This window comes from Miniopterus natalensis, chromosome X, assembly GCF_054644295.1.
Source record: "Miniopterus natalensis isolate mMinNat1 chromosome X, mMinNat1.hap1, whole genome shotgun sequence".
Taxonomy (NCBI): domain Eukaryota; kingdom Metazoa; phylum Chordata; class Mammalia; order Chiroptera; family Miniopteridae; genus Miniopterus; species Miniopterus natalensis.
Genome location: NC_142103.1, coordinates 10,671,173 through 10,695,992, shown reverse-complemented (window position 1 = coordinate 10,695,992; position 24,820 = coordinate 10,671,173). Strand labels below are relative to the sequence as shown.

The 24,820-nt window shown below is 50.8% G+C and overlaps 1 protein-coding gene across 2 annotated transcripts in view; it reads left to right on the top strand.

Moving 5' to 3' along the window:
- Window positions 1–18,098, top strand: part of BCORL1 (BCL6 corepressor like 1) — a 59,765-nt gene extending 41,667 nt beyond the window's left edge. For both annotated transcript variants that reach the window (XM_087813553.1, XM_087813554.1), the window contains 6 exons: window positions 1,311–1,532; window positions 3,723–3,889; window positions 5,042–5,187; window positions 12,033–12,110; window positions 13,921–14,074; window positions 17,309–18,098. In XM_087813553.1, coding sequence (XP_087669679.1) covers window positions 1,311–1,532; window positions 3,723–3,889; window positions 5,042–5,187; window positions 12,033–12,110; window positions 13,921–14,074; window positions 17,309–17,588 — 1,047 coding nt within the window. In that variant the 3' untranslated portion in view covers window positions 17,589–18,098. The remainder of the gene's footprint in view (window positions 1–1,310; window positions 1,533–3,722; window positions 3,890–5,041; window positions 5,188–12,032; window positions 12,111–13,920; window positions 14,075–17,308) is intronic.
- The last annotated feature ends 6,722 nt before the right edge of the window (window positions 18,099–24,820 follow it).

Genomic DNA, 24,820 nt, shown 5'->3' with positions numbered 1-24,820 from the left:
AACGATGAAAGAAAATTAAGACAGTCAGACATCAGGCACCGGCTTATGTGATTCAGACAAGGTGTTCTGGGTATGCAGAGAAAGGGGGCAGTGGGGACCAGAGTGTTGTAGAATGTTGTAGAAAACAGGATTTAAGTGAGACCTTGATGCCCTGAGGGATTTGGATAAACAGGCATGTATTAGTTACCTATTCTAGTGTAACGGATTATCCTAAAATTTAGCAGCTTCACACAATGATAAACATGTATTGTGTCACGCAGTTTCTGGGGGTCAGTAATTCAGGAGCAGCTTAGATGGGTTTGACTTGGGGTCTAATGAGGTTAAGTCAAGGTATCAGCCAGGGCTACATTCATCTGAAGGCTTGCCTGGGACTGGGGTTTCCAGGGTGGCTCCCTCACGTGGCTGGCAAGTTGATGTCGGTTCTTGGCAGGAGGATCCTTGCCCATGGGTTTCTCCAAACGGCCACTTGGGTGTCCTTATGACATAGCAACTGGCTTCCCCCAGAACGAGTGATCCAAAAGAGAGCAAGGCAGAAGCCACATTGTCTTTTAGGTCCTAGCCATGGAAGTCACACATCGCCATCCCTGCAATCTCCTATTGACTACACAAGGTCAGCCCAATCCAGTGCGGGAGGGGGCTATGCAAGAGAATGTATATCAGGAAGTGGGGATCGTCAGGGGGCATCTTGGAGTCTGATGAAGGCACAGTCTTCCTTTTGCCCTCCCTCCATGATTCCTGTCCCTCCCACATGCAAGGCACACCCATCTTTCCCAAGGCCCCTCAGTCTCAAATATGGTATCATCTTTAAATGTAGAATCTCATCATCTAACTTAAGGCCAGGTTCTGGTAAGGTTTCTTAGGTCTAGTTCCTTGAACATAGCTCCTAGAGCACAGTTTTTCTCAATATGAAGACTCCTGAACTAAGGAGATACGTTACTTGTCTCCATAGATACAATATATCATGGTGTGGGACAGGCATGGGAACTTGCTCTAGACAAAGGTTTTTGCAACAGGAGTGAAGGCTTCTGCAGCTCTGCCTCTTTAGTCAAAGATAGTCATCTCTGCTTATCTTTACTCTCAGAGTTTACTTCTGCTTATTTATAGAGACGGTGTATAAATGAAGATTGAGACAGGTAAAGAAGGCACGCAGAGTGCCTGTGAGAAGCTGAGATGTCCTCTCAATCTCTGATTTCTAATCCTTTGTCATTCCTTGGTTCATTTGATTGAGGATTGGAGCCCTTTAGCATTTCTCACTGGGTGGAAGTGAGCGGGAACCTGTGCTGATCCAGGACTGCATCTCTGCTTTCCAGGCCAAAGGGCGTTGGAACCAGCAGAAGACACGATCTCCCAAGTCGCCCACCTCAGTGAAACCTACGGAACCGTGCACCCCCTCTAAGTCCCGAAGTGCCAGCCTAGAGGAGGCCTCAGAGTCCCCTGCAACCCTGCAGATTCCCCCAGAGGCACGTCGGCTCATAGTGAACAAAAATGCGGGCGAGACACTCCTGCAACGGGCGGCACGTCTTGGCTATAAGGTAAGGAGCATCCAGCCGCAGGGTGCGATTGCCCTGGCATCTGCGGAGAAACTTCTCCCATTGGCTCTTCTGAAGCCTGGGCAGGGCTTTGTTTGGGGCTTGAGCCCAGCTGGCCTCTATACTGCTGGCCGCCTTGCTCCTGGCATAGTGTGTGTGAATGCAAGCTCATCTAAATGGCAATTTGCGATCATTGAAATGGTAACACAATAATATCGTGCAATACATTTCTAGGCCAGAAATGGGCTTGGGCAGGTGATGTTTTCTTGAATTTCCCTGTGCAGTGGCTCCCCCACTCAGAAAGGAGGAGGAGGAGTACTCTTCATATCTTCATGTAGCTTCCCCTCATTTCGGCTTCTAGTAGGGGAGGGTCAAGAGTATGTTGGAGGGCAGGGCTGGGCTTAGCCCACTGTAAATGACTTCCCTGTGGTTCAGAAGGAAAGCAGTTAAGGAAGCTGGCTTCATTGAGCACTTCTTCTGTCATGTTAAGAGCTCTGATTACTTCATGTCAGTTCATCTTCACCATAAGCCTGTGGAGGTAGGTTTTATTAGCCCCATTTGACAGGTGCGAAAATCAAGGCTTAGCAGTGTTAAGTGTTATGTCTAAGATCACCCACCTACTACATATCCTGAGTGTCCCCAAAAAATGTATACACACACTTGAATAATTATAAAGGCAGTGTTTATTAAAATACATTTCATTTTTAAAATTGAGCTGTCGGCCATTAAAGTGTATGAACAGTTTTTGGGGACACCCTGTATGTGCATCTGAATTCACACCAAGGTCTTTTTGATTCCCAAGTACGGGGATAGGGGTGGAGGCCTGACTCATTGACCTTCATGAAATAACATTATTGGACATTTTGGTTGTTTCCCACTTTTTATTGATATGAACTCCCTTGATATCATTAAGTTGGCCCACCACACTGTTTCCTCAGGATTTGTTCTTAAGGGTGGAGCGTCTGGGTTGTAGAGTAGGCCCTCTTTTTTTAGACTTCTGATGGCTATAACTGACTCATTTATTTAAAAACAGCTGCCCTCTCAGCTAGACTGGTCTGCATAGGAGAGCTGCCTTGACAGTGTCTCACTGGCAAGCTACCATCTTTCTTGAACACCTAGTGTGGGGGCCTGAAGAACTGCTAAGGGAGATCTAAAGGAAAAAACAACAACCAACCCCTGCCCTCGACATTAATTTTCTTTAACTTGGGGCCAAACCAGCAAACAGGAAACTGCGGGAGAACCAACCAGGACAGGGCCAAAGCTGTAGGGCAGCCGGTCACAGGAGGGAGGCCTAGGGGAGAGGCGAATATCTGCAGTGGTTGGGAGAGTAGGGGGCCTCATCCTCCCCCCCAGGCACAGGCAGTGTGACAGTTCCTGTTTCCAGGAGGCAGCACCCCCAGCATAGGCATACTTGCTCACGTGCATGCTTGCTCGCTCACTCCCAGCCGGCCTGTGAGCTAGCTGTCAGTCAGCACGGCTTAGCAGGCCATTTTCACCAGGGCCTGGGAGAGTTGATGATGGGCTCCTGGTAGCTGCTGTGGCCTCTGCCCTCCCCCTCAGCTGATTCACCAGCTTCATCCCAGACTAGTTTAGGGTGCTTCTAGGTCCGAAGTCCTGCTTCTTGTCCTGTCATCTCAGCCCAGGGAAGCTAATAATCACTACGTGGATGAATGACTGCACTGGATTATACTTGAAACAATCTTGATTTGAGGGGAGCATCCAGAGATAGTACTTAAAATGATGAAAACCAGCACCCACGGACAGTACTTAAACCAATTCTTTCTTCCTTGTTGTCGAATTACCAGCAGAGGCTGTGCTTGCCACGTGTCTCATTGCCCTTGCAAAGCCCTGGACCAAGGAATCGGTGCTCAGGAAGTCGAGGCCTGAGGGTTTGGGCTCTGGGTGGGTAGGTGAGCCTCTCTGAGGATGTCACTCTGGCAATCCACACCCAGATGAGTGTTCTTGGTCATAAATGCCTCCCCAGTGCCGAGGAAGCAGTTCAGAGCTGAGGCCCTGGCAATGGCCACTCAGGACTAACTTTGTTGACAAAAGATTTTGAGACTTGCCTGTTGGTCCCTGGAATAAAGGGTGGGCTCTGAGACTCTCCCAGACACTTGAGAGTTTCCAACCTAACTGGGGTGGCTTCAAGAATTAGGCCACTTTTTGCTCATGGAGCTATGCCTGTCCCCACAGGACGTTGTTCTCTACTGCCTCCAGAAAGACAGTGAGGATGTGAATCACCGCGACAACGCCGGCTACACGGCACTGCATGAGGCCTGCTCCCGGGGCTGGACCGACATTCTGAACATCCTGCTGGAACATGGGGCCAATGTTAACTGCAGTGCGCAGGACGGCACAAGGCATGCTCCCTGCCCCCCACCACTCCCCGCTCCCCCAGCTCAGCTCCCGTCTAGACCTTTGCAGCATGCCAGGCTGCATGTTGCACAGAGACCTTGTCAGGAGGTGTTTTGGGAAGACATCTACAGACTGCATGGGGGGGAACCGGGTTAGGGCAGAGGTGGATACATTCCTGGCTGACAGGTCCACAGCATTTACCAAGGGGAGGCTGCAATTGTCAAGGGATCACCCCATCACATGCAGCTTCCCCAGGAAGGCTGCTCAGGCCATCCTGGTGGTGCACCTGTCTTGGGCCGAGTCCCAGGCTTCAAGAGCCAGGAGGCTGACCTTAGGTTAACATCCAGATTGGAATTTTTTTTCCATTTTTTTTTCAATATATTTTTATTGATTTCAGAAAGAGAGGAAGAGAGAGAGAGAGATAGAAACATCCATGATGAGAGTCATTGATGGGCTGCCTCCTGCACGCCCCCTGCTGGGGATCAAGCACGCAACCTGGGCATGTGCCCTGACCTGGAACGGAACCTCAATCTCCTGGATCCTAGGTTGATGCTCAACTGCTGAGCTACACTGTCCAGGCCAGATTGAATTCTTGATTTAATCTCTATATACTTTTAAAAAGACACGTGCTGTGTCTTACAGAAATTCCACCCATTCTCCTCTGCTCTGTCGGAGAGCTTACTTCCTGGGCAAAATTGAGACATGAGCCACATACCAAGTGGTCAAAGGACTCTGGCTTTGCTTGGCCGCCACCTGGAGTGTGGAGCTTTTCTGCTTATCCCTGCTCTCATGGGTGGTCATCGGGTTCTTCTATTCATAACCCCAAGCATCTGCTTTAAGTTTATCCTCAGTCAGGGGCCCATTCTCTCCAGCTCCAGAGCTACCACTGGAGCTCCGTTGTACCATAGAGACTGTCCCAAGATGTGGGGGGAACATAAGAGAAAGAAATGGGAGGGAGGAGAAAGAGGGCCAGGCAGAGAAGGAGGTGGGGAGATGTAGTGGGGGGTACAGGCCAGAGGTGGTTCCACTGCTCTAAGTCTTACCCACATTACACTGGGGTCATCTTCTTTTACCTCTCTCTGACGAGGTAGCCTGTGGTCTAGAAACCCAGGTTCCCCCTTGGGCCCTATTGTCCTCATCCTGTATCACGTCCGCAGGCCAGTCCATGATGCAGTGGTCAACGACAACCTGGAGACCATCTGGCTCTTGCTGTCCTATGGGGCCGATCCCACACTGGCCACCTACTCCGGACAGACGGCCATGAAGCTGGCAAGCAGCGACACCATGAAGCGCTTTCTCAGTGGTAAGCACAGCCTGGACTTGAGGCTGGCCTCTGATTCCTGAATTCCTGAGGAGATCTTACCTCCTTCCATCTCAAACAGCTCCCATGAGGGGCATCAGCCCTTTCAGAGGCTTTCTTCCCAGCGCCTCAGAAATCTGTCTACTTTAAAAAGCTCTGAGGCCCGCTTCCTCTTGTGCCTATGCTGAGTGTCCACATTGAATGTATCCACTTCAGGACCCTGGTAGCCTGTGGGGACCTATGTCCCAGCAAGGCATATGGGGCAGGCTTCCCTGTGGGATAGCAGCCCCGCTAATAGATTTAGTTGGGAGCAAAATGTCTTGACCTGTGCTTTGAATGGGATGTCAGTTGCAGAGAAGTGATGCTTAGTGTTTTGCTTTTGTTTTCGTTTTTGCATTTTCTACTGTCAGTGATCAGAGTGGAACCCTTGGGTTCCCTCCTGATGCTTTCTCACAGCCCTTGCCTGTGGTAACTGTGATGTTCCCTCTGCGAGCCCCCCCCCCATTCCTTTCCCTCCCTCACCTAATCCCCCTGGAAAAGTGTCTGGTGTTCAGGCCTGTGGCAAGGGCCACAACTGACACGCGTTCATTTTCTCATTAGCAGATGGCAGCTGTTTGTCTGCAGTTAGATAGCTCCACTGAGATGGGCAGCGGGAGGAAGGTGAGGAGGGAAGTCTAGCTTGGGCATGCTCAGTGGGAAGCTCCTCAGACTTGACCCCTGAAGGGAGAAACCCGGCCTCCTCAGTGACATCACAACTTGGCCCTCTAGAAGTTACTTCCTCACACTGTGTGAGCAACAGACAGACGGACTGTATCACTGACCCTCCTCGGAGGTGTTGATGTTTGTGGTAGAACCCCTCTCAGACTGGGAGCCCACGGGACCAAGGGTTTGCCTAAGGCCACTCCTTGGTTAATCTCCACCCCGCACCCCAGAGAGACAGTTCTGGGCTGCCAACCAAGGACTCATTTGCTTATTGAACAAAGGTTAACTAGGTAGGTAGCTGATGATAGAGGAAGAAACAGAGGGACTGCAACTGAAGATCTTCGTGAAAGGAGGACTAGACGGCAAGTGCCACCTTGATACAAATAAAAGCTGCCAGGGAGTGATGGGATTCCACTGAGGGGGACCTTGGCTTCTGCTCAGCCAGCCTCCATGCGGTCCCCAGTCAAGTCAGCTCATAGCCAGACCCAGCCCTTCCTGGCTCAGGGAAGGAGGACTGCCTTTTCCTTTTTCCAAGTTCTGGGGTCCCAGGCCCCTGTCATTGAGGGACAGAGCCACTCTGTGATGCCCTGTCAGTCATTTGTCCTGGGCCAGGGATGACTCCTATTCCCTTTAGCTGAACCATCACCAGGGTGCAGGGCTCAGGGCAAGCACTCTTTGTCGCCTCCTCCCACATCCCATGACCTACATGCGCTCGCTCCCTCCCTCCGTCCCTCCCTCCCTCCCTCCCTCCCTCCCTCCCTCCCTCCCTCCCTCCCTCTCCCTCTCCCTCTCCCTCTCCCTCTCCCTCTCTCCCTCTCCCTCTCTCTCTCTCTCTCTCTCTCTCTCTCTTTCTCTCACACACACACACACACACACACACACACACACACACACACGTGTAGTCTTCATGCTATTTGATTACCTGGAAAAGCTGGCACAGATGACCATCCAGAGCTCCTCAACTTGACCAATGCACCACATGAAGCTCTGTCTTTGATCCACAGCTCTAATCCAGGGCCTCTGTGGGCTAGAGACTGCCCCCCTGAGGGTCTTGGGGCCCTCCGGGTCCACAAAAAGCTCTCTTTCACCACCTGAGTAAGCAGCCGAACTCTTCACTTCCCTGACCTCTTCCTCAAAATCCTGAAGGAGTTTGAATGTTGAAACCATTTTAAGTAGTTAAGAAATTAGAAATAAACACATTTTTCTCTCTTCTTCTCATTTCTGTTAACTCATCCTAACTACTAGGCAGCCTTTTGATTCCTCCCACTGAAACTAACTCTATGCCAGTCCCTGTTGGAGAAGCAAGAGACTTCTTAATTCCCGCACTTCCTAGCTTGTCCAGGTTGAACACCTTCATTCAAATCTTGACAATGTTTCTCAGCTTTATGGGATAGAGCTGTAGCTTCATAATGGGGTCCAGAAGTTGAAGGGAATGTTAAAACTGGCCACCTCTTTTCCATGCAAATACCAAATGGCTTTAAAGGCAGAGCTCTGTCTGGCTGTTGGAGAAAGTGCTAGCAAGCGGGGCCAGGACCTTGACCCCACACCCTAGGAAGGCAGACACAGACAGAAGTCAGTGGGCTTCCAGGAGGGGGGCCTTGGATCCAAAGACTCTTTTTGGGGGGATTAGAGGACAATACTCAGGGTTTTTTTTAAAAATTGAGCTACAGTTCACCTGAGAACTATTTGGAAGTTAACAGTTCAGTGGCACTTAGTGCATTCACAATGTTGTGCAACCATCATGAGGTGCTTTTTTGGTTCCTTGAACTGAGTATTTCTCTTTTTTTGTCCTGGTACGTCTCCTCCCTAGATCTCAAGAAGCCACGGGTACAGTGGCACAGTGGCTCCAGGAAGCACCATGAGGTTGGAGGTTGTAGATGCAGTTCCCCCCCACCTGTACCTCCCCAACCCTGACACCTGGATGCATTTGGGTGGACTTCTGGATATATATTTTTTTACTCTCCCTGTCTGGCTGAGGTATTTTAAAAGCTTTTTGCTTTTCATCCCAAAGCATTTGCCTAACCAGACTCTCCATAGATGGGATTCTCCCTGTCTTCTTCCTCCCCTAGTGGAGAATCCCACTGGGCAGAAAATGAAGGCGAATCCCCATAGGGTTCAAAGGGCTCCATTTCCCACAGGCGGCAAAGGTGAGCGAGAGCTTCGGGGTTGCAGCTTGAGTGGAGCTTCCCTCACTTCGTGCAAGGCCCTTGTTCAGGAAGAGTCTGGGAATCAAATCCTCTTTTAAATACACAAAGGAATGTTACTATGTACAGGTCTCCTGTAGTGAATCCTTTAGTAAAGAAGATGCTGATACTCAACTGGGTTGGAAGTGTGGATTTCCTATACTGGGCTGGCTTACAGTGAGACCATTTCTCCTGAGATCATGAAGGATATAGTGGCAACTCCTTCATTCGCTCATTCGTCCATGCATTTATTGAGCACCTGTTAGGTTTTGGGTACAATGCTGGATACTGGAGACCAGATAGTGAGCCCTTTCTCTTATGTACTGGGGCTGGGAGCACCAGGCCATCCAAACCCCCCCCAAGGCCTTTGGAAGACCTCCTTCTTGGCCCAAATGACAGGCAGGCATGTGACTGATTTTATCACTTTTTTGCATTGATTTTAGAGAGAGGGAGACAGAGAAACATCAATGTGAGAGAGAGACATTGATTGGTTGCCTCCTACATGCACCCAGACCGGGGCTGAGGATTGAGCCTGCAACCCAGGTACATGCCCTTGGCCGGGCATCGAACCAGAGAACCTTTGGTCCGAGGGTCCATGTTCTAACCACTGAGCCAATCGGGCCAGGGCTGATTTGCCTTTGACCCTTTGAACGGAAGAAAAGTAAGCTAGCTGACGGGAAACAGATTTGCTTTCCCTCCTTTGTCGGAAAGAATGTGGGGGCTGGAGGCATTGTTGCCAGTTGGTGTGGGGCATTGGAGGAGGTATCGGGACTGCTTTCCTTCCACTGATGAAAGGGTTAGCAAGTTACCACTCGAGGTCACTGAATCACAGGTTTTTGTTTTTCCTGCTGAAGACCTCTGCCATATGACCCCATGTCTAAGACTGCTTGTTTTTTCTTTTTCTCTCTTTTCATGCCTCTCAGCTGGTGACTTGGTTGGAGGAGATGGGGAGGGGTATCATGGGACCCTGGGAAACAGAGAAGCTCTGATTGCCAGGTTGACCACTCACATTGAGTACTTAAATTTTTTTTAATCGAGGTGAAATTCACATAAAATTAACGATTTAAAAGTAAACAGTTCAGCCCAGTTGGCATGGCTCAGCAGTTGAGCATCGCCCTAGGATCTAGGAGATGAAGGTTCGATTCCTAGTCAGAGCACATGCCCGGGTTGCAGGCTCAATCCCCAGTGGGGGGCGTGCAAGAGGCAGCCGATCAATGACTCTCTCATCATTGATGTTTCTCTCTCTCTCTCTCCCTCTCCCTTCCTCTCTCTGAAATCAATAAAGGTAGATTTAGAAAAAAAAAAGTAAACAATTCAGTGACAGTAGTGCATTCACAGTGTTGTAGAGCCACTACCTCTATCTCATTTCAAGACATTTTCATCACCCCAAAAATGAAACCCCATACCTTATTAACCAGTTGCTTTCCATTTCCCTCTCTCCCCAACCCCTGGCAACCACTCATCTACTTTCTGTCTGTATGGATTTGCCCATTCTGGACATTTCATATAAATGGAATCATACAATATGGGGCTTTCCATGTCTGACTCCTTTCATGGAACAGCATGTTTTGAAGGTCCATCCGTGTGATAGCACATTTCAGTACTTCATTCCTTTATAGTCTAGTCTCGCCTTGCCAGGAATTCCTCCCTCCCTTCCTTTCTTTCCCGTGTTTTTATTACGTTCTTACTATATGCTAGGCACTGGGGTTTAGGTACCGAGGAGACCATGATGAACAAGACCAAGTGGTCCCTGCCTTTTGGGAATGTAACGATATCATTCCTTTGTCTCCTAGGACACCTAGCACAGGGCTAGGCACAGAATAGACACCTATCTAACTGACAGATGCTGTAGGAAGAAACCACTGCCACCTCTCAGGTAGCACAGGGTACAGAGGAGCACATCAGCTGGCAGCCACTACCTCAGAGTTTTTACATGGGATGCACCAAAGATCTAATATACTTGGCTAAAGGCTTTCCATCCTGGCCACTCAGCCATTACTTTGAAAGCTTCTCTTTGCCTGCCTTTTCCTACTGGAAGAAACCCTTCATCTCCTGAACGTTGCTGAAAAAGGATTTCTTTCAGTAGGTCACAACGGCTGCTAGGTATTTTTGCTGATGGGATATGCGAAGGTATGTTGGAGTGCGATAGTACCTTCCATCCGGGGAAAATAGCCCTTCTCCTTTAAGAGTGGCTGCCTGGCTCTTCCTCCTGGGATTTCCTTTCCGGGGGGCACCCTCACGTCATCTGCACGATGTGGACTCTCCTGTCCTGTTGCCCAGGTATCACTTAAGGGCTGGTGGCAACCATACACAGATAAATCAGCTTGCCAGCTGTACTAGGTGGCATATTGGTAACTACTGGGCTGTGTGCCCACAGATGACACACTTGAATTTGTCATGAAAACCTGCTTTTTGTGCACATGGGGCTGAGAAGTGAAACAGTTTTACTAGATGAAGCTTAGCTGGGAAACGAGGCTAAGGCTGACCTGGTATCTGTCCTCGGACCAAGTAAGTGAAAGGTGGTTTAAAATTTTTTTATTGTGGTAAAGTACCTATAACATAATTTACTATTCTAATCATTTCAGAGTGTATAGTTGAGTGGTATTAAGTACAGTCACAGTGTTGTGCAAACATCACCACTATCGAGTTTCAGAACTTTCTCGTCACCCCCAAAGGAAACCCTGTACCCATTGGGCAGTCACTTCCTGTTCCCTTCCAACCACCCATTTACTTTCTGTCTCTAAACGTGCTTGTTCTGGACATTTCATATACATGGGATCATACAATGTGTGGGCTTTTTTCTTTTTTTTTTTTTTTTTATAAATATCTTTATTGATTTCAGAGAGAGGAAGGGAGAGAGAGAGAGAGAGGTAGAAACATGAATGATGAGAGAGTCATCATTGATCAGCTGCCTCCTGCACACCCCTGACTGGGGGATCGAGCCTGCAACCTGGGCATGCGCCCTGGCAGGGAATCGAACCACAATCTCCTGGGTCCTAGGTCGAGGCTCAACCACTGAGCCATGCCCGGCTGAGCAATGTGTGGCCTTTTGTGTCTGGCTTCTTTCACTTAGTGTGGTGTTTTCAAGTTTCATCCAAATTGGAGCATATATCAGCACTTCATTCCTCCCTATGGCTGAATAATACTCCATTGTATGGATATACCACATGTTGTTTATCCCTTTATCAGCTGAAAGGCATTTCTGTTGTTTTACTTTGAAGCTATTGTGAATAGAGCTGCTGTGATCATTTGGGTATAGGTTTGTGTTTGACCACCCGTTTTCAATTCTTGTGTGTCTGTATCTAGGTTTTTGTGAGGATAGGCTTGGCCATCTCTTAGATGTTTTTGAAAGATGAAACAGGAATTGTGCTTCCTTATCTTACTTTGAATTGGGGAGATGGCAGTTGGATAACTGAACATTGTGACCATCAGGGAATTCAAGTCCTGGGGTAGGTCTGGGATTCTGCTGGCAGAGTAATTGCCCTACACCACTTAAAGCAGGAATCTCAGACCTAAATGCCTTCAGGCTGATCCTGTAAGAGAGCAGAGCAGGCTGGGTGGGGACTGGTGAAGTGGACTACAGCACATGTTGCCTCCCCCTCCAGCCAACTGTTGACATGCAGGAATGTAGATTCAGTGTTGCCAGATCTTCTGATATTTTTTTCAAGAAAAGTTAGGAATCTGGATTTTTTTAAGTGAAATCTCTCAATTTTAAAACGTTAATTATTTTTTGTTTGTTTAAAACACTGGGTCAAACCCCAGGTGGTCGGTGGGCTAGATTTGGCTCCTGGCTGCTGGTTTGCAACCTCTGATAGCCAGAAGCATGTCACTCTGTCATCACTCCCAGTGCCTCTTGTGGTCCTTCCTTTCTCCCATTTTCTTAGCCCCATGCGGACATACTTTGCTACAGATGCTTTACCCAGCCTGTCCTCCTTGTCTTACTCCCTTCTCTTCTTTTATCAGATCACCTCTCGGATCTTCAGGGCCGGGCAGAGGGTGATCCTGGTGTATCCTGGGACTTCTACAGCAGTTCTGTGTTGGGTAAGCTTATGGTGGGATTCTCTAATCCCCCAACCCCGTCTGTGGCTCAGAGATGTGGGATTTGCTTGATATTTCACTAATTCTTCTTAGAGGCAGGAATGGCCCTGTGGAGGTGGCCCTTCTTCCCGTTAGTAGTTTACAAACCCTTTCAGCCCAAACTCTAGTGCATGCCTCCCCCAGACTTAGAACTCATTGGTCTAAACTAGGAGATGCCACTTATTTGGAAAAAGCTATCATTAGCCCTCTACCACCCCGCACCCTGGGTATTTATGTATTTTTATTATTTTTATTACTTTTAAAAATATATCTTTATTGATTTCAGAGAGAGGAAGGGAGAGGGAGAGAGTTGAAACATCAGTGATGAGAGAGTTGTCATTGATCGGCTGCCTTCTGCACACCCCTGACTGGGGATTGAGCTTGCAACCCGGGCATGTGCCCTGACTGGGAATCGAAATTCGATCTCCTGGATCCCAGGTCGGTGCTTAACTGCTGAGCCACGCCCATCTGGGCTGGGTACTTATTTTTAATTCACTGTCTTCCAAGGTCCCTTTCTCCTCCCTTGTTTTGTCCTGACCCTGGTGGAAGCACCGCCCCTATGCACATTGTCACCTTTTGTGGGATTGCTCATGCTCAAGAGGGACCTAGCCCCTCATCTGGCAGCTGCTACTCCCTCCCCTGGCCCCACAGTGTGCACAGTTTCTGAGATAGCTGCTGTCTCCCGAGCCCTCGGCCTCCTGGCCTGAGCTTTCCTCTCTTAGTCTTTATCTGTGTCAGTCATCTGTCATTCACCGTCAGGCCGGGGGGCTGCACCGACCCTTAAGCTTAGGGGAAGCTGGAGCAGAAGGTTGGGATGGAGTGAAACAAACCACAACCAAACTCACATCTGGGGAAGGGAACTGGCCAAGCCCCTTCTGGGCTTCTGGAGATTCCAGCAGGCAGTTGGGGTGATTTGGGAAAACGGGGTGAAGTGAAGGACAGGTGTTTTTACCTTACCTTTGACTGTGATGGTACCTTCAGGCTTTCATTTCCAACAGTAGAACAGCCCGTCCTTCACATCACCTTGCTTTTTTCCAATTGAAAGATGGAGTAGTGTAATGAATCTCTGGCCACTAAAGATTACTATCTTCCAGGGCTCGACCTTTCATGTGCCCCCCCACGGATGGGAGCCATAGGATCATCGAACCTTGGCCCTGGCCAGGGGTCTGTAGGCTTGTTGTTTTTCTTCTAATCACCCACCTTCATACCCCTTTGTCTTTTTTTTTAATCCTCACCTGAGGATATGTTTCTATTCATTTTTTAAAAATATGTTTTTATTGCTTTTCAGAGAGGGAGGAAGGGAGAGGGACAGAGAGAGATAGAAACATAAATGAGCAAGAAACATCATTGATCAGCTGCCTCCTGCATGCCCCCCACTGGGGACTGAGCTCACAACCCAGGCATGTGCCCTGACCTGAACAGGAATCGAACACGTGACCTCCTGGCTCCTGGGTCGATGCTCAACCACTAAGCAACGCCGGCTGGGCTTCATTGATTTTTAGAGAGAAAGGGAGAGGAAGAGAGAAAGAGACATTGATGTGAGAAACATTGATTGGTTGCTTCCCATACGCGCCCTGACTGGGGATCGAACCCACAATCTGGGCATGTGCCCTGACCGGGAATCGACCCTGTGACCTTTTGGTGTACGGGAAGATGCTCCAACCAACGGAGCCACATAGGCCAGGGCCATACCCCTTTGTCTTGTTGGAACATTTCTGTTCTTCAGTTTTGTGCATCTAGGTAAATCCTAATTCCCTGTGTGCTCTCCTTACAGAGGAAAAAGAAGGGTTTGCCTGTGACCTCCTGCATAACCCCCCTGGGAACTCTGATCATGAAGGAGACGATGGCGAAAAGGATGACTTTATGTTTGAGCTCTCAGACAAGCCTCTTCTCCCTTGCTACAACCTCCAAGTGTCAGTGTCCCATGGGTAAGTGTCCAAGACATCTATGGGGACCGAGTGCCAGGATCCTGGCAACCCCTGGCCTGCTTGCCTTGGAAGGATGGAGTTTTCCAGAAGGAAGCTGAGACCTAGTGAACAAATGCTGGCGTGAGAAAGATAATATATGACCAAGGCCAGCCTCACTTTCCAGGCCAGATTGGTTCGGTTCACAGATTAGTTCAGTTCACAGCAGAGGCTGTAAACTCTAGATACACTGGCCGTATTTATTTCCCAAACTCCAAATCTACATTCACTCTCTGAAGGATTTTTGTGCTTTTCCTGGGTGTCAGAGATGATCTCTGGGAGATATTTGAGCTGATGAACTGTAAGAATCTCTGGAACATTTTTGTGGTTTCTAGAGATAGCCAGACAGAATATTTGAACTCGAGATTCTAGGAAAAGCCAGGACATATGGCTGCCATAGGTGCGGGCCACCGGGTCCTTAAATAATCCACAGGCTGATTTCTTGTAGCCTTAATGCTGCTGAGATGATGGCATCAGCGCTGGCATCTCAGATTAGCATGTATAGTACAACAGGGATCCCCTGTTGTCAGAGACTAGAATTTACCTGACACTTAACATTAGGCTGAACGCAGTTTAATCTTTACTTGATGATGCAGAAGGCAGTTGGACGGCCCGCAGGGCTGAGGTTCTTGTCAGGTTCAGCGCCCGGCGCTGTGTGGCATGTGGCAGTGCTGGTTAGGGCGATGCAGCAGGCATTGTCCTTTTCTTCTTAGCCTTCACCAGGTATTTTCTTCCTGGTCTCTTCTTCACATATTTCAAACACCTTTGCAAACACTTTTAAGGGTACTTTTCCTTTGATGTCTCTTCTTAAAATCTCAGATCCTTTTTTTAAGTGGGAAGCCCATGAAGTGCATGTGATGGGGGGGGCAGTGGGTTAGGAACCCTTCAAGCGAGCCCCTCCATTGAGGACTCTAACCATTCAGCCACAGTTTCTTTGCATCCCTTCCCTTAAGGCCTGATAAGAATAAAAATAGCCTATATGATGACACTAGTGAGGATCAAGTTTCAGGGGCTTTGGGTCCTTACTGTTGTGCGCATAAGCTGATCCCTGAGGGCGGGGCTGGGCCTCTGGGATATAGTATTGCACAGTTAATTAATTCCTCCAAAGTATTCAGCACCTCCTCCTCTGAAACAGGATCTTGGGCCCTAGGCAGTAAAAGGACCAGGGTGGTGTGCTTTAGGTGTGGACAGAACACAGGCATCTGGGGCTGCACACCGCCTGGCAGGCAGGGTGGCAGGCGGGTTTTGGGTCAAGTGCTAGGTGTGGGTAACACTGGTTTTCCTGATGTTACATCTTCTGGCGCCTCTTCTGGATCTGCCCTCCCCACAGCTGCAGCGCAGTGTGAAAATTTTGTTTTTCAAGAAGTAGGGGTGTGGGACAGTGACTCTCTGAAGCCCTGTGGGGCCCAGAAGTGGCTTCCCCATCACCAAAGCAAAGCTGAATTCTGATCACTGCTGTCAGTGTTCTAGGGGTTTCCATTCTTTGATGGTCCAGGTGTATGGTAGGTGTAGTCCTTTCTCTTAACCAGAATACTCCAGTGCCTGAGCATGTAAGATAGCAGAATCCGCACTCGTTTGGAAGAAATGTTGCATTTTAGGCATAAGAATTGTGGGTCTTGGTAGAAGTTTTAGGTGCCTCTATAAATTCCATAAACATGTTTTAAGCAGTTGCACCAGGTCAGATGCTGAGGACCAGGATACATCTCTGGCCTTCAGAGTGTTTCCAGTCCAGTGAAGGAGATAGATGGGTACACAGTTAACTCTAATAAAAGGCCAAATGTCCAAGCAGATTTATTATTTTAAGCAACTCAAACAGCTCGGAAGAGCATCAAGTGAAAAATAACAGTCCAGCCCGCCCCCAGCCCCCATTCCTGTGCCACAGAGAGAACCATGGTTGACGTCTTTCCGGAATGGGCTCCATTGTAAATAGTATAGTAGGGGTGTGAACCAAGTGCCCGAGACTGTGGAAGGTGGGACGAGCAGCCAGGTACACTGGGGTGGGGGAAGGCTTCACAGGTAAAGTGACGTCTGAGCTGGGCCAGAGAGGACAAGAGGAGGGAGGGCATGGCATGAGCAAAGGCGCTGAGACAAGCTCAGCAAGTTCAGAAAGCTGAGCTGGTCCTTCCTCAGATGGCTGGCACTTGGGTGGGGGGATACCGTGTGTGTGTGTGTGGGGGGGTGTTGGGTAGAGAATTGGGCTGATGAGGTTGAATGGGGTCATGATGCTTGGAAGGCATAATATTGCTCCAAAGAGTTGGTAGTGTTCTTTTGCTGAAGATACTGGGGATCCATTGAAAGCTGTTTAGGGAACAAGTGAGCAGGTCAGGTTTTCTTTTTAGGAAACTAATAGCAACAGAGGATCCAGTCAGGGTGGGAGCAGAAGGGTGACTCTCGGGAGGAGGAAAACCAGTTAGGAAGCTGATGTCATATAGTCCAGGCCTGAAGTGGTGAAGGCTGGACGTGGAACAGTGGTGGAATAGCAAGAAGGGAAAGCCGTGGAAACAGACCCCCGACGTGGGGATGCAGCATTTCTTCCTGGTGTAGGCAACACAAGCGGTTGGCCTATGACTGGCCTCTCCAGCACCCCTCCCAGCTGTCCCCAGGCTGCCACCCAGTCGGGTGTGCTCAGCAAAGACCGACTGGCTGTAATGTGAGCTCTGGCCCTGCAGAAACGACGGTGCTGCCGCTGGAGAAAAAACTTGTCTAATGCATTCCAGAGCCAAAGAGAAATGCCTTTTGGATTACCCGGAGTTTCGGCCTTTCTCCATGGCCCCCCTCTGCTGGGGAAGATCTCAGAGAGCAAAGAGGCAGGGGAAGCGGGAGTGAGAACAGGAAGGGAAACCAGCGGGGTTGGCAAGGGTTGGCGAACTGGTCCCAGAAGATGGTCAGTTCTAGGTCCTGTCCTGGTGCCAGCAAAGGCCCAGGGAAGCCTGCTGAGAGCTTTAGGCCCCTTTCCCTCCTGTTCCCACTTTCTGGAAGAGGTCAGTCAGTCATGGGTTGAGTCCTCGCCATTTAGCTGAAAGCTGGGCCAGCCAATGGAGCAGGCAGGAAAAACTTTGCCTCAGCTACACCCAAGGAGCCTCTGGTTTTAGTGGGGGGTAGCTGGATGGGCAGCCTTCCCAGGCCTTCCAGAGTGTTCCTGGCATGTGCGCAGCTTCCCTGCAGCCCCCTCCCTAACGCCCAGCCTTCCTTTTCCAGGCCCTGCAACTGGTTTCTCTTTACTGACGTCCTGAAGAGGCTGAAGCTTTCCTCGCGGATCTTTCAGGCTCGGTTCCCGCACTTTGAAATCACCACCTTGCCCAAGGCTGAGTTCTACCGGCAGGTGGCCTCTAGTCAGCTGCTGACCCCTGCCGAGAGGCCCGGAGCCATGGACGAATGTCCCCCGGGCTCCTCTGAGACTGTGGAGCTGCTGCGGTATGAGCCCGAGATCCTGCGGCTCCTGGGGTCCGAGGTGGAGTTCCACCCGTGGAACAGCTGATGGGGAAAACGGCTCTCCCCTTTTCTCCTTTCTCCTCCCAAGTTCACCCTTCCCCACTGCCCGGGTTCCCCCCAGCCCCAGACTGCAGAATGAGGCAATAATACGGACCAACAAGAAGCCGCCTTACCAATGCCAGCATTATGACTGGATTTTTTTGAGGGGGGTTACAATTAGTTCTCATGTCCCTGTCATCGTTATTGTTGTGTGGCTGATGATGGGGGTGGAAAGTTAAACTCCACATCTGAGGATGAGGCCCCGGGGGCGGGGGGGAGGTGGCACCAGGGTCCCTTGGACTGGCCGCCTTGTATATGACCAAGACGAAACCTGGGCCCTGGGGGGCCGTGGCCTGTCTGGAGGAGAAAGGAGAAAAGCCTAAATCTCTGAGCGCCCCTTCCATTCCCCTGTGTTCTTCTGTCTTTCATAGTATTTATTTTATTAGTATTTAATTTGTGTTTCATTGGTTTCTGATAAGTCTGTATCACTGTGATAATTTGAGACAACTTGTATTGAGGGACTTTCTTCACCTCCTTCCTTTGTTTTTCTCTTGATAAGCTCTGGAGCTGCTCCCTCCCTGCCACTGACAAAGTTACTCCCAGGGTTTTTTCCCTCCCACTGGGGAGGGGGCGGAGAGTGGTGGGGGCCATCCGCTTGTGACTAATGAAGGTGGCTGGTGCTGGCCCAGGGCTGGGGGATCAGGGGTAAATCCTGAGGCTTTGGTGCTCCCCTACCCCCAGTTTTGTGTGTTTCATCGCCCCCTACCCTTCCCAGCAGCCCTGCTATCTTGACATTAGTGTTTACTGGGGAAGAGACAGGATTGTGGGAGTGAGAGGTTAATGAGGGGCTCTAACAGAGAAGAGTTGAGAAAGGGTCTGAAGGATATGGTCGCCCCCTCCTCACGCTTTCTTCCCTGCTCCCCTCAGTGCACAGTATGGGTATGTTCCTGCCGCTGTCCCCCCCTGCACCCCAGCCACCACCCCATCTGCCCTTACCCTCTGGATACTGAGCCTCTCGGCTCCCAACCCTGGCCCCCCTTCTCTCCCCATCACCAAACTTGTGGGACCCCTTTCCTCGATCTCCTTCTCCTCCCTTTGCCCCCTCTTCTTGTTTGGAATCTGCAGAGGGCTCTGGGGTTGGCTGCCAGATGTGAAGTCGGGCCTCAGCTGTTTCCTCGGTGAGGGCAGGAGACTGGTCTCGGGCAGGCCCCGGGGCTGAGTACGTGGCCTCCAGCACTGGGCTTGTCCAGGGAGAGAGAGGGAGGAGCTTGGGCTGCTTCTCTGTCCCCACCCCCTGTGTGGAATTGTCTTTCCCACTCTTGTTCTTATTTTTCTACCAATTGCTATTTTTCCGAACAATCCTTGTAGAGAGTATGTGCCATCCAAAGGCAGGAGGGCCTAGCCGTGGCCAGCTCTGGTTGGAGATGGTACAGTTTTATTGTACAGGTGCTAAAACAACAACAACAAAAGAAGAAAATGGAAAAAAAAAGACAAAAAAAAAAAAAAGACAAAAAAAAAGCCAGTTTGAGGATGGGGACAATCTGTTCTCTGGAGACTCCTGACGCATTCAGGAGCATTGGTGGTTATTTTCTTTGTATTGTGTTTGTTCTTTGTTCCCAGGGGCAGGTTCTCAGCCCCCGTCTGTAGGACTGCTCCCCACCCCCACCATACTGCCCGGTTGGTTTTGAACAGTTCTCCCTTTTAAAACAAATATATGTGTGTGTATATATATATATATATATATATTTTTATATATATATATATATATATATATATATATCTCAAGTTAAGGGGTTTTGGGTTTTAATTTCTTGTTTTGTTGGGGTTCATGGTATTTCGTGGTTTGTTTTGTGTTTGCCTTTACTTTTTGGCCTTTGGGTGTGTATCCTGGCTGCCCTTCATGTTTCATTTTAAGCAACTGGCTGTGGAGTCAAAAACACTTGCGTACTGAAACCCTGTGTCAGGGCTCCTGTCTCCTGTCTCTCTTGCTCTTCTGTGTTGGCTTTTCCATGTTTAAAGAAGATGGGCATCCTGGGGACGTCAGAGGGGAAACCCTGGAACCTGCTTTGCACTTTTGGGTCCTTAAAGGGGACAAGGTGGAGTGGCTAGTGAGCAACTGGGGCAAGATCTGGAAAGAAAAGGAAAGGGAGGGGCAAGTCCCCGAGGGTGGGCTGGTGGGGAGAACTGCTTACCTCCATTGGTTTAGGGTGTGTCTGTGTGTGTGCAGGCGTGTGTGCATGTGCGCGTGTGTGTGTATGTGCATGTGCACGCACATTGGAGGGAGGAGCACCCTTTTAAAGGCTGTGAGGCATGGTCCTCTCTAACTCCAGGAAATCACCTGCCTCCTGCCTCTTTCCTGCCCTGGACCACCCACGTCGCATCAGACTGCAGGGTCTTACCACAGCCCTCACTGTTGAGCCAGTGTCCTGGCTGCCCACCCACATACTGCAGACCGTCCGAGGCTCCGGTTGCCTACGATCCAGCTATTATGGAGGCAAGAGGCTCGACTTGTCTGGGTGCCCTGGATTTTAGAACTTTTCTTCCCACTTCTGAAAAACAGCAGTAGAAGCTATGATTCCTTCTGACCACTGCCTCCAGAATGTGCCTATTACTGTTTGAGGGGAAGGGGATGTTTGATAGGCCTGGGATGAGACCGTTTTAAGCAGCATTCTTAGGGCCTCTCATTGTGGTTTAGGTCTCTGGAGAGCCCTGTCAGTGTATAGGCCAGGAGATCTGTATGTCTGGCCAACTGGAGTCCAGCCATCCCCAGGAAAGAACTGTGAGCTGCTCTCTTTGCTCAAGCCCCAGGAGCAGCCTCAACCAGAGTCTTTCTGACCAGATGGAGGAGTATCGTCCCCTTGGAGCCCCAGCATGAATTATCCTCACTGTCCTTCGCTTCCCCACTTTCTGATCCCGAGGCCCTCCGGTATAGTTGCCTTAGGTTCCCAAACAACCTCATAACAGTAAATTCCAGGTCAGTCTTCTGTTTGGCACTTGCGATTAGGAACTCAGATATGTCAATAGATCCTGAAAGCCATGTGGTGAGGGCAAGGACTCAGCTGGGCCCAGGCTGGTTTGGGAGCTTGAAGAGGTGGGCAAGGGCACTGGGGTGGTCGGAAAGACTTTCTGGGAGAGGTGATGTCCGTACACTTTAGTAGGAAAGTAGGAATTGGGTGGCAAGGGAAAATCTCTGAACTGAGGAGACAATCTGAGCAAAGGTTTGGGGACGAAGGTAATATGTGCAGGAAACTACAACCCACTTCAGTGTCACTGCAGCTGGAAGGGACAGGTGGGGAGGGAGGATGCAGGAGCCCTGCTGGCCATGCCAAGGAGCAAGGCCCGACTTTTGCCTTAGGTGACATGGAACCATGGCAGACTTGAAACTGGGTAGTGAGAGTGGTTGGTTCTTGTTTTAATAAATTGAAGAAATTGTGTTGAAAGTGGGGCAGGTAGAGGGAGGAAAAGGTAATTGCTTGAGGTTCCACAAAGGATGAAGGGAGAAGGGTGGGAGCTCTACAAGGAGTTCCTTTGAAGACAGGAAGGAGATGCTGTGGGCAGCATCAGGGTGACCCAAAGGAATAGGCAGTGGCCTTCGGGCGAGCCATGGACAGCTACTGACATTTGGGCTTGGTTATGTGGGTGCTCACACCCCGTTAGTCCCCCGGAAAAAGACCAAGTTAAAAGTGGAACAGAACAGCAGTGTCTTCTTTCCTTGCTTTTGGGTTCCTTTCCCCATACCTTCTCCGGAGTCCTCTGGCTGCCCCTCAGCCCGGGTGGGAAGATCAAAGCAGGAGGGATGACCTGCCGCGATGTGATAGGAAATCTGCATCCCTGGTGGAGATGGCATAGGGACGGTGGCCTCTTACTAAACGACCTCTCCAATCCTTTCAGTGTGGCCTAGGGGAAAGGGGCCAGCTCCACCACTTACCATGCCGGTTGGTTAACTTTGGGCAAGAACCCAATGTTTCCGAGCCTTAGTTGCCCAATCTGCCAAATGGGGCTCAATTTACGGACTACGGAAGAGAATCATACCGAGTAAACACAGCTCTTCAGCTCGAAGTAGTTCCTCCCACAGGCCCGAGGTCATGAGCCTACAGTTAGTTAGTGATGGTCTCCCCAGGTGGTTCCTCTGGGGTGCGGGGTTGAACCGGAGGCCCTGTCCGAGTGTCAGTATTCCGGGAGAAAAGGGCCATCCGCTGTCTCCGCATCCCTATTGGGGTGGGAGGGGGCGGATTGGGCAGTAAACTCACGCCCCTTCCACATTCTAACCTATGACGGAGGAAGCTTGTCAGGTGTGTTTATTGTGCCCTGCCCCGCTAAGACGTGTGCGTGCGTGTGTGTGACGGGGAGGGTGGGGTCCGCCTGCTTAGCTGCGGAGGGGAGCGTGCAGGGGGCTGGCCGCTGGGCACAGACGCGTCCCCGGGCTCACGCCGCGGGCACTCGCGGCCGTCGGCTGACAAACGGATGTAGCGGGCGCCCTGGTCGCTTTCGGATTTCAAGGTAGAAAGCGGCGCTGCGTGCAAGTGTGGTTAAAGGCGCCGTGAAGGGGAGGTGGGCAGGCCCGGCCCGGGCACACTCGAGCCGCGGGCTGGGAGAGCGGCAGCTGGGCTGCGGGGCCTGCCGCGTGCTCACCTGCCCGTCCGGGAGGCTGGTTGGGGGGGCTGCTGGGGGCGGGGCCAAGGCGCCACCAGCCAATGGGGAGAGGGCACTCGATGGAGCGCTGCATTTCCCCAGGAAAGTGGAGGGGCGGGGCCCCGGGGGGAAGTTAGAAGCTTCAGAGCAGTGGAAGGCCTCGGCGGGGACCGGAGTCACCCAGGGACAGTTAGGGGCGCAGGGTCAGGACCTAAGGGCTAAAAGATGCTGGCCCTGTCCGCCTCTGCCGGGAGCGACAGGCTCCGCCCCTGCTGCTGCTTTTTCCCTGGGCTCAGCGGGGCCACCAGGCCCCGGTCCTCGGCTGGACAGCGCCCCCTGCTGGACGTCGGCCCCACGTCCAGCGTGCGAGGGCGGAGGCTCGCGGAGGCTGCGACCGCCTGGGCCTCCCAGCCCCGGGAGCAGACGGTCCGGGAATGAGCTCAGTCGCCTTGGAGCCAGCAGCTAGAAATATGTGATGGGGCCAGAAAGACCTGTGTTCGTGAGAAAGACTTCTTGTCCTGCCCCTGCCACCCGGCCTGACCTTTCTGTCACTCAGTCCCACCCAGGAATGAGGAAATGGTCATGAGGCTGTCCCAGGAAGGGGCAGCGGCTAAGGGCAGGAGTTCAGGAGTCGCCCGCAACACCTGGTGACAGCAAGGCACAGCTGGAAGCAGCCTTGGGATCCTCGTTGCCACAGCCCCGGGCAAAGGAAGCAGCTGCCTGCAGTGTTAGAAGTCAGAAATCTGCGGTTGCCCCCAAGTATGAGTTGTCCTCCTCCCTCCCCTCTTGCCTGCCATAGCATAGGCCTGCATTCCCCATGATTAGATACAGGACTCATTCTTTCAATAAACATTTATTGAGCACCTACTGTGTGCCAGGCACTGTGCTAGGCGCTGGGGATACATCAGTGACTAACACACAGTCCCTGTCCTTGAGGAGCTCACAGTCTATTGGAGGGGAAACACATAAACATGTAACTAAGGACCTATCGTGCTAAGTGCTACAGTAAGAGGTATATACAAAGTGCTGTGGGAGCCCGAAGGAGGGAGGAATACATCAGCTGCTGGGGGCGAGGAGTGAGTCTCTCGACTCCATTAAACCATCACAAAGGCAGGGATGTTGCCACATGACCCTGGTTAAAAGACACCTGTCTCCTGAGGTTCTCCTCTAGCCCTCTCCCATAACTATATCAGCACAGGTTAGTTTATATTAGCTAATTTAACACTTTGAGTTAGGAAAGAAACTGGACAGGGAAGTTTCTTTAGGGGTGGGGGACATTCAAAGTAGTAACAACTCTTGGGTGTGGAGGCTGGGGGGGGCTATGAGGGCACTGAGCCAGGGAGTGCAGGCCCTGGGCAGCGGAGCACCTGTGGTGAGCGCCTGTGCAGAGGGGGTTCAGCATCCCTCAAACCTATCTCAGAGTTTGGTCCCCATCACTCACCAGCTCAATCAGTAACCGTTTGCTGATGCTCCCTAAGTGCTTCGCGTGTAGTGTGCCCTGCTCTGTGGGTGATATGCCCCCAGCCCTCAGAAAGTAACACACTAACTGGGGTGACTAAATAAGGCCAGGTCATTGAAGATTTAAGTAACAGTTTGTGATTACAACAGAGATGTCACAGGCTGTTTGTGATCAGTTGCTTAAAGAGTGGCAATTGCTATAAGTTTCAAATAAAGAACCCTGGGGAGGCAGCTTCCATGATGGATAGTATTCAGTTGGTACTAGTGGGGTGGGAGGAACATTCTGGTTGAGCAGAACCAAGTAAAGGAAGAACGCAGAAGTGGGAAACGAACAGAGGCCTGTTCCGAGGCCAGCGAGACTATGGATTTGGCTGGAGCCATACATTGGGGATGGGGGAAGCAATGTGAGAGATGACTGGGGAAGTCAGATGTGACCAGATGGTGAAGGACCTTGCTGGGAGCTCAAGGACTTGGGACCTTGTCTGAAGACACGGCTGATGCTAAACTCAAAATACTTTCGGAACTACTGCCCTGAGCCCCAAAGTGTCCCCATCCCCCAGGACCCCCGGACTGCCTCATGCAGCAAACAAAGGATTAATGCCCGGCTGCCTAGGATTAGAGGTTATTTTGAGTCTCACCCCTACCTGTGTAGGCAGTGAGGAGCCCTTGAGACCTTTTAGCAGGTCAGATTGGAGGGGACATGACAGGTCAAAGTGGGGCTCTGGCTGTGTCTGAGGGAGGGGATACGCTTCGGGTAGGTTGAGGCTCTGGGGATGTGGCAGAAAGACCAGATTTGAGAGACGTGAATGGCACTGGACTATCTGAAATGGGGGAGGGGGAAGGGTCAAGTAAAGGCACCCTTCAGATGGCTCTGAGACTTCAAGCTTAGAAAGTCAGAAAATTGGTGGCACCATTAACAGAAATAGGCAAGGTTTTGCGTGCATGTGTGGAAACTTTCAAAATCGACTGAGGACCTGGCAGGCATCTAGGTGGGAACATCCAGCAGACCCCTGGACCTGTGAGCCAGGAGCTGAGGAGAAAAGTGGCAGCTGTAGCTCTAGGTTTTGGGCTCATCCCCAAAGAGCTGATCCAGAGCCCAGAGGATGGATGAGACCCTTGGGGACACCCCTCTGAAAGTGGCAGGTCTGG